Consider the following 8,847-nt stretch of genomic DNA (forward strand, 5'->3'; position numbering starts at 1 on the left):
TCACCCTAGCTGTTTCTTCCAGCTCTCTCTGTACCTTACAATGGACTACGGTTACAAGAAAATATCAATTGCAGCATCATCAGCAAGGAAAGCCCATTATCCTACTAAGCACCAATGCACTAAAATGTACAAACATGTGGGAGAGAAGACAGACAACACATGTTGTAGTACACAGGAAGAGTCTGTGACATCATCTACAGGGGCTCATTATAATTCTTTTAATACCTGGACAACTTGTTAAGCAATAATGATCAAAGTTCATGTGAACCCCTGGTGCTTGGAGCCCACACAGAGCTGCTGTGCTCTACTCTTAACAGCAGATACATTAGAAGCCCCAAGAGAACTGTTGTTCCTTGCACGCCTGTAAGACACAGCACTATAGGCCAGAACATACGATAAGGAAGACTTAAGTCAAACAGCATGTGGCACTCCAATTTCTTTACTAGTCTGATAGCAGCCACTATCAGCTGCAATGAGAAATCAAACTGGAAAGATACCTTGCACTAGTTTATCATACTTAATTAAAACCTTCAGTAACCTATCTGTGTACAGGCAGCTACAGTCCATTTTCCCAAAGCAACAACTGATCTCTTTTACGCTTTACTGCCGAAGATGTGACAGGTAGGAGAAGTGGAACATGAGCTCTCACTTTCCCAAATGTACTGCTACTTAAACATGACCTGCAGTGTGACCTTCAGTCTGTAAGAAAATCCTTAATTTCCAAAAAAGGAATCTCTACATGTATTATCTTCTGCCAATTTATCATAAGTATCACAAAGAAATAGTACAATTTGTACAACCAGGACATAAACAAGATTTCTAAAAATATTTGCCTCAATGGTTTACATTCCATGAGTATTCCAAGTATCTTCAGGTGAGAAGTTCACTGGTCCTTTGATCAAAAGGACAGACTGACCAGCATTCATGCATTCCTTATCTGTTAATGGCCTTTATAGACATTTTTGTAAGTCAAGTCATCAAGTGTACAAGCACCTCCAGACAAGTTTTCAGCTTCACTGAGCTTTGAGGAGGCGCAAATAAAAACACAAGGTACAGATAACTAACATTCAAGACCAAACAGTAAGAACAACAGCTGGTACTGGTAACTCTCTGCTCTAATCAGTACTCAGTAGCAATTAAGTTGTACACCAGGCACAAGCCTGCAGGGCAGCCCGTGCCAAACAGCCTGCTTCCTGCTTTTCAGCATGGTAACACATGACCTGCTTCAGCTACCCAACTATTCACAGAAACAAGAGGGTTATCACAAAATACTTCTTAGTTAGAAATGCACAGTTTATTTCTTTGCACCAATAAAAAAGCCCAACGTTTCCAGATCACAGAACATTAACACAACAGAAGAGTTTTGCATTAGTCTACCAGTAAGACTTTTAAAAGATGCAAATAGTTGCCAATTGTTAGTCAATAGAAACAGCCTTCTAGGACTAAGCCCTTATGTTTATAAAGACATCACAAAATCCCTTATAATAATGTAAACAAAATAAATTTTCTTCTTAAATTTTTTAAATTTGAATCCATTCTTTCAGGACTTGCACTCATTCAAGGGCTTCCTGATGGTGAGTGACTGAAAGGGAAAGAAAAAGATTGAGAGCAACTCCTACAGCAAAACCAACAGAAACTGTGCATGCTACCCCAGGTTTCTTCTGCTCAGGAGCCCTCCCCCACACCTCATTATGCCCCTCTCCACACTGTTTTCACTTACAGTTCATCAATAATGAGAAAAGTGTTGTATTTTACACTTTTGTAAGTAATGACTGCTTTAAACTCAAAAAGGACAGGCAAAGTGAGAAATGTCAGCTGTGACAGATAGGCAAAACATCAAGCATGCTCAGAAAGCACCTTGGAGCTTGCACTCCAACTGTGCAGAGAAATTTGAACTCTGCCATAAACCTACATGGTTCCAGTTTCTGGCCAGCCATGCGGCACTACCTCAGTATCTCAGACTACATAAATTCCAGCACATACTTCTCTGGGTTACATAGGAAAACTTGCTTCTTATATCACAGTGCATAGCAAAGCTTGGCAGCTGTGCAACTGAGTGACAGCCAGCTGTGAGGGAGCCACCAGCAGGAATTTCATCCTACCACGTATTCATGGTTTGGTCCGTACTTCACATTACTCCCATCTTCCCCGGATTCTAAATTCCCCAGGAACTTTGGGACAGCCAATTCTCATTTGCCCACATTTTCTGTTGTCCTTCAAAATTTCTTTCAAGTAGGTTAAAGTTACTATCACAAAGCTCTGACCACAAGTGGTAGGAAGCGCCCATAAAACATCTTTTTATAACAGGAACCACCCATAACAATTCACCTTTTCATAGTTCACAAATTAAAGACAAATAAAAAAACTTTCAAGCTTTTATCCTTGCACAAGTTAACTTCTACAGCAACTACTCCAGACACTAGTTCTATGTAACAGCACACTCCAGTTTTAGGATATTCCTACCTTCTCTTCGGAGATGGTGATCTGGACTTCGAGCAACTGTTAAAAAAAAACAACAAAACAAACAGTGTTGTAAACTTTATACATTCAGTAACCAATTTTGACCATTTAAAACCAGTAAGAATGGTTTGATGTTGTTAAATACATTAAAAGACACCAGCCTTAATGCTGCTGATAGCAAGTATACCCAATTACTTTACGCAACAAGCTGCAGTTGAGAAGGAAAACTGCTGAAAGCTGGAGCTCTCAGGCAAATATCAACACACAGCTTCAAAGCAGCTGTAAAATGCTCACAGTAATCCTGCAAAGCAGGAGCAGCAAATCAAGGAGATAAGAGTCAGGAAGACTGAGACCTACAAACAGTTGAGAACAATGATGGGGAAAGATATACCTCAAATCTTGTCCAAAATACTCTGTCATGATCATGGGTTAAACAAAAAACCTGTATCCTTCTAAAGAATTGCCTACTGTCCCACAAAAATAAGCTATTATAAAAAACAAAAAAAAAAAACAACAACAAAAAAGTATTAAAATATTCTAAAGTCAGCCATCCAAAAAGCCCAACCCACATACAAAAAAACCCCTCTTCCACATAAAACCAAAATACTGGTCCAAGCAGAAATTTTGAATTGCATGGACAAAAACAAAAAAAAAAAAATACCCCAACCACACAGAATCACACCTGAGTGCTACTCATATTTATACGCTCACCTTTTAGCAGGTAAGCCAGATTTAGATCTACCATGGGACCCAGACCTACAACAGGAGAAAAATAAAGCTCAGCAAAGCAGCCAGTGGCATGCACATACAATGAAAGTTGGCTAAACCAGCAACAGCAAATTCATACTCCATCGCATCATCAACCACAGAGGAAGACACGGGTGCTGAAGGATTCTCTCCTGACATTTCAGGATAATCCTTTAGCTCTTACTCCAGAGACTCTGCTTATCAGAAGACAACAGTACAAGAAGCTCCCAGCAAAGCTTCAGCTACCACTTTCACACAAGAGATTTTGTAGTAGGCTCCCAGACTTTTCTCCTCCACCTGCAAGTATCCCTTCCACAAAGGAAGGTATAGTTTCAAGTGTCATCTTAAAAAATCTTTTAATAGCATATTAAGAGCCTGGAATTAGCCACAAGTAAACACGTGTGTTGAAGAGCTGATTAATTCTTCATACCCGGTTCCCAGTACCACTTTTATTCAAGTATAAATGAAAGCAGCATTTTCGTTTTCTCTTTGATTCTTGGCAACTAATGCATAAACTATTCCTAATTTATCTTATTAATTAAAATCTACTCAAACATTGAGACTTTCTTCCCACATTTATCATGTTATTTTACTAACTCAAGTATTTGTTGTTACTTAGAAAAATATCTGTCCTTCTAGAGTGTCAGAATCCAGGCATGTAGTATTACTGAACATCAGAAATTGCAGTGTTTAAGATAGTCAGTTGTTTAACAGACCTGGCCAAAACAGAAAAACTGTTTTAGAGGGTAATCAAGATTCACCTTTACTTGGCCTATTAACTTATAGAATATAATACTACATTGGCACTGTTAGCATAAATTAAACAATGAGTTGACCTGCCACTGCTTTGAAACCTTCCTGGTTACCAAACTATGCTGAGCCATCATCTGTCACAGTTCCTAACACTCTAACCAGTAATTTCATTAGTATATCATAGTTACAGAGGACAGAGTTGCTCAAAACTACCCAGAACTTGTATTTTGTAGCACGAACCTGACTCGCCTTTGGAAAGAAATACAGTAAGGCAGCACAGAAGAGCACCATCTTACTACAATAACTGTTGGTAAATCCTCCTTTGGAAAGGTACAGCAAACAGGGACTGGCAGATCAAAAGCTTCAGAAGCAGCACCAGACCAGCACTGACTAATACAGACAAGAAGTCTTCATGATGCTTCTGTAACTCCAGTCCTGAACTAACACTTGTTACCACTGCAATTGCAGACCTGTGTAAAGTCAGCATTCCTCAGAAACTTCTGAGTATCCAGTCTTTCAGGCAGAAACATGACTGTCTCAGAACTAAAGTCACCAAGCAACATCATCAGCAGTACCCAGCATTTTCCAGCAGCAGCATGCAATTTGAACCTGGCTAGTCATCTCCTGCCTGACAGCCCTATGCGAGTAATAAGTCAGGACAGCTCTAGCAATAATAATCACCATCCCCTTTAAAGGCTCTATTTGCAAGTCCTAAAGTAGCAGACAGACACCCCCCCCCCCAAAAAAAATTTTTTTCTTCCCCTATTCTAATGCAAAACAAAAGACAACTTCTTCCAACTTATCAGCTCTCATATCCATTGCATTTTACCCTACTGTTTCAGGCTTCATCCAACTAAGAGTTACCACAAACTGTAGAGGAAAATATGGAGGAGCATTTACTCTATACCCATTTTCCTCAGCTTCCATTCTAACACAGAAAACATCCTTCAGAACATGACCCTGTAGCATTAGGACTCACGGGTCTGTTCAGTCAGCCCTCCAAGCCTCCAAAGTCAAGTGCCCTACACTATGTAACACAGCACTTGGCACTACAGCAATTTAATTCAATCTAACTCTCAGAACTGGAACTGACAAAGCTGAACAGCTTTAAGCAAGAGTTCAGTCAACAGTGGCAATCTTCTCACTGTGCCTTTTTTTCCTCCCAGTATTTGGGATTTACAAAAAACAAGAAAAACCTAAGCAGCATTTCCTGCAGGAAATGAGATGAAGCATTCTCTACAGGCATAAGCAATAACTAGTATTCAAAACTTCTCTCCACAGACATACACATGCTTTGTTTATGGCTACATATCAGCCTGCAAAAGGGCATGAGTTATTAAGTGCAAATATTGCTATGCTGCACTACCTTCTAAGCCGTTCCAGGCAAACTCCCTAGAGAAAACAAACAAAAACACAACACCAACGTCCAAACTATTATTGGTTTGAATTAAAATACCTTACCTGCTTCGAGGCCATACAACAGACCGGGACCTTGAGCGTGATCTGGACCTAGATCTAGAAAAAAAAGCAGCGAAAGCTCAGCTACTACTACACGATTCATACAGCTGAAAGTATTCTTTGACTTTTATGACTTTGATGACCTCAGAGAATTTTAACTACTGGTTTTGCAGAAATAACTTTTATTATTAAAAAATTGTAGCACATTCGGTCAGTACTACCAGTCACATAAGAAATTCCACTGCCCTAGACAACTAAGCATGATTACTGTATCCATAAAGCTGAAGTAGGAGCTTAAACATAGATCAAGGCTGTAACTTTGGTACAGTACAAAGAGGGCTCAGAAACAGCAGCTTTTAACTTCAAAGAACGCATTCAGATTAGCTCTCTAGGATGTAACACCTTGAAGGTTCCTGCAAACACATAGGACTGCAAAATATAAATTTAATATTAACTCCCAACAGTTATGTTGTGTTCAACAATGTTGTGATCTTAATAGAAAACACATACCTTGATCTCCTTAAAGAACCAGACCGAGATCTGCGGGGTGTAAATGACCTATACCTACGAGGAGACATTGACCTGGACCTGCGGTAGGAAGCTGACCTTGATCTATAAAACAAAGGGAAGAAAACAAATTACTGCAAGGTACTTTTCACAAAGACTACAAAAAGGGGTGGATCAGAGGGAGGAGTACAAAAAAACCAAACCAAACCAAAACACAACACAACAGCAGGAACCCCACCTCCTACCGCGACTCCAACTACGTGACCGAGAATACCTTCTGCCTCGGGACCTTGAACGGGATCTAGACCGGGACCTGGTTTTAGGTTAGAGAAAACAGGTATCAGGAAACAGCTGCAGAAATCGGTACACGTGAGGCCCTGCTGAAGTCAAAACTGATTCAGACACGGAAAAGAAAAAAAAAAGAAAAAAGAAAAAAGAAAGAAAACAGAAAAAAAAAAAAACTATCAACAAAAGAACCACACAAACCAAACCAACAAAAACCACACCACTAGCATCTGTCAGTTGGAAAAAAATCTCTGGGCCTACTTGTCTTGAGCATTTTACTACCTAGAAAAATGTTAAAAGCTGAATTACATTGCAGAATTACATTAGAATAGAAAACACTGTAATGCGTATTTAAAATAAACCTTGCAAGTCTGCAGGTCGACCCTCTTTGGCCCAAGGTCTAGTAGATCTAGACGATCTAGAAGTATCTATAGCCGATCGCTGCATCTAGGTGTTCTCTTCAATCTAACGACGATCAAACTGACAGCCCAATGAGCCAGGGTGAGGCTTGATTGACGCAAGAAGATTTTTCTAGGTGGGAAAGTGGTCAATCTGGTGTTCCTCTTTCTAAACCGGAGGGGGCCCCCAATTGAAAGCCAAATTTACTGTTACGGCGATCACCGTCTCAAATTTTCTGCCCTTAAAGAATAAGGTGAAGCTACGTGTAGATGGCTCGAGGGGATCTGGCCTCTTATGCTGATCACCTCAAGGTCTAGGAGGATCTTAAGTGTCGGATTTGCAAGGCGCCTCAGCATGAAATCTTAAGGCTCGTGACATTCTGAATCAAGGCGACTGACTCAAACGAAGAAACCTGAAAGGTTTTGACCAGGTTGATTATTAAGATATTAACATTTGATATGTATTAGCAAAAAAAAGAAAAAAATATGTGATATACACCTGTTGATTTACTACATTAAGAGTTAAAAAAAGCTGGTGTAACATTCTGTTCTTTGTTAACAAGAGCTACACAAAACTGAACTGGTGAAGCAACCCAGCCACCCTGGCCCCACACATACCTGCTCCTCCTTCGGCGACTATAGCGATGACAATCGTAAGCATAGTGGCCTTTCTCACCACACTCATAGCATCTGTCATTAGGGTCAAAGGGGCGCCGTGCAGGAGGCCTGTCGTAACGGGAGCGACGAGGCATCCCGGTCGACACTTCCACTCTAACCCTGGAGCCACATATTATCCTGCAAGATACAGTATGTTTTAATCTCAGGAATACTTTTTGCCCCTGTGCTCGTTGCACACAGAACAGATACTGATGATTGGTGTGGGCTAGGGACACAAGAATCTGCAGCCAGAGCAGTCAAGGACATTGAAGGCAAACACATACTTCCCATCAAGGCCAAGCACAGCATCTTCAGCATCCCTCGGGTCTTCAAACTCCACGAAGGCAAACCCTGGCGGGTTCCTCGCGATCCACACGGTTCTCAGGGGCCCGTAGTAGCTGAAGGCTCTCTCCAGCTCGCTTTTGCCCGCGCCCGTGCCCAGGTTCCCCACGTACACCTTGGTTTCTGTCGGGAACGACACGATGTCAGTGGCGGGGCCCGGCCGCGCACGCGCGGCGCCAGACACGAGGTCGCGCGCTCGGCGCGACCGCGACCGCCACCGCCCCTCCCCCCCCACCCCCTAAACGGCAGTGCCGCCATCTTTGACACCGCCTCCATTTTGGTGCGCTCCCGCCGGTGCCGCGCGTTTCCTCCTCCCCCCACTCCCTCATCAAGTCCCACTACTCGCCAGACCCGCGTCCTCCACCCCAGCAGCCCCACGGCTGCCGCCCACCCCCAGCGTCTCTCTCTTTGGCGCCATCTTCTCTCACAGCCGTCTGTCCGAAGCGACGGCCACCTTCTCCTCAGCAAACGACGCGACGCCGCGCCGCGGCCACCCCCCCCCCAACGGCAGCCTCCCCAATGTTCCCCGCTATCCCCGGCTATCGAGCCCCCCTACCGTAACGCCCATAGCGCGACATCTTCCCCGCTAACCGCCCAGCCCCGCGTGCGACCCTTGTATAAACGGATCCTCCGCCGCGACTGCGCGCCGCGCCCGGACCGCCGCACGGGGGGCGGGGCTCCGGTCGCTTGGCAACGCGGAACGGGTAGGTCTCGCGAGACTGGCGGTGGGCGGTTGCGCCTGCGTGTTGCGGCCCAGGGCTGAGCGCGGGCCAGGGGAGGGTGCGCGGTGGCGCGCATGGGCTGTCAGGGTGCGCGCGCCTCTGCCGGTGGTTCACGTGGTCGCTCTACAGGTCTCGCGTCTTGGGGTCATGGAGGCAGTGAGACCGCTCATAGGCACAACCACCGCCCAGCCCCACGCGACAGCTGGCGCCCGTAGCGCACTGGCTCTGAGGGAGGCGCGGGGGTGCAAACGGGGAGCAGAGAAGGGAACTGCTTGTAGTCACACCTCACACATGAATCCAGTTAACTCAGCTTCTGGCCCTGGTGAGCCTAGAAGTGAAGCACCTACCAGGCTCCTTATGCCCTGGTGTGGAGTTAGGAGGTGTTACCTTACTTGTAACGAGGCATTTGCAAGCAGTTCTTTAATCTCTTGAGTGGAATTTATTGTTCAGCCTGGAGAAGGCTGAAAAGAGATTTTATCAATGCTTATAAATGTCACAAGGATAGGTGTCAGGAGGAT

General features: G+C 43.9%; 1 protein-coding gene across 2 annotated transcripts; it reads right to left on the reverse strand.

Annotated features, from left to right (window-relative positions):
• Positions 1–1,272: 1,272 nt before the first annotated feature.
• LOC136099511 (serine/arginine-rich splicing factor 7-like) lies at positions 1,273–8,307 on the reverse strand. 2 transcript variants are annotated; one of them, XM_065833800.2, is made up of 9 exons: positions 8,164–8,307; positions 7,550–7,730; positions 7,227–7,403; positions 6,164–6,238; positions 5,929–6,030; positions 5,422–5,475; positions 3,172–3,216; positions 2,464–2,499; positions 1,273–1,582 (listed from the first exon to the last, which is right to left on the reverse strand). In XM_065833800.2, exons 1-9 carry the CDS (start codon positions 8,183–8,185, stop codon positions 1,558–1,560), a joined length of 717 nt encoding a protein of 238 aa, XP_065689872.1. In that variant the 5' UTR covers positions 8,186–8,307; the 3' UTR covers positions 1,273–1,557. The 2 variants fall into 2 exon arrangements, with proteins under 2 accessions (XP_065689872.1, XP_065689873.1); XM_065833801.2 differs by lacking the exon at positions 3,172–3,216.
• Positions 8,308–8,847: the final 540 nt, after the last annotated feature.

This window comes from Patagioenas fasciata, chromosome 3 (assembly GCF_037038585.1).
Source record: "Patagioenas fasciata isolate bPatFas1 chromosome 3, bPatFas1.hap1, whole genome shotgun sequence".
Taxonomy (NCBI): domain Eukaryota; kingdom Metazoa; phylum Chordata; class Aves; order Columbiformes; family Columbidae; genus Patagioenas; species Patagioenas fasciata.

What these genes read in the sequence shown, in the direction of transcription:
- LOC136099511 (XM_065833800.2), bottom strand. Translation starts at nt 8,185, where the DNA reads ATGTCGCGCTATGGGCGTTACG. An exon ending in GTGCTTGGCCTTGATGGGAA is followed by an intron (nt 7,404 to 7,549) that starts GTATGTGTTTGC and finishes TGTATCTTGCAG; the next exon opens with GATAATATGTGGCTCCAGGG. An exon ending in GGTTCTTTAAGGAGATCAAG is followed by an intron (nt 5,476 to 5,928) that starts GTATGTGTTTTC and finishes TTTTTTTTCTAG; the next exon opens with ATCTAGGTCCAGATCACGCT.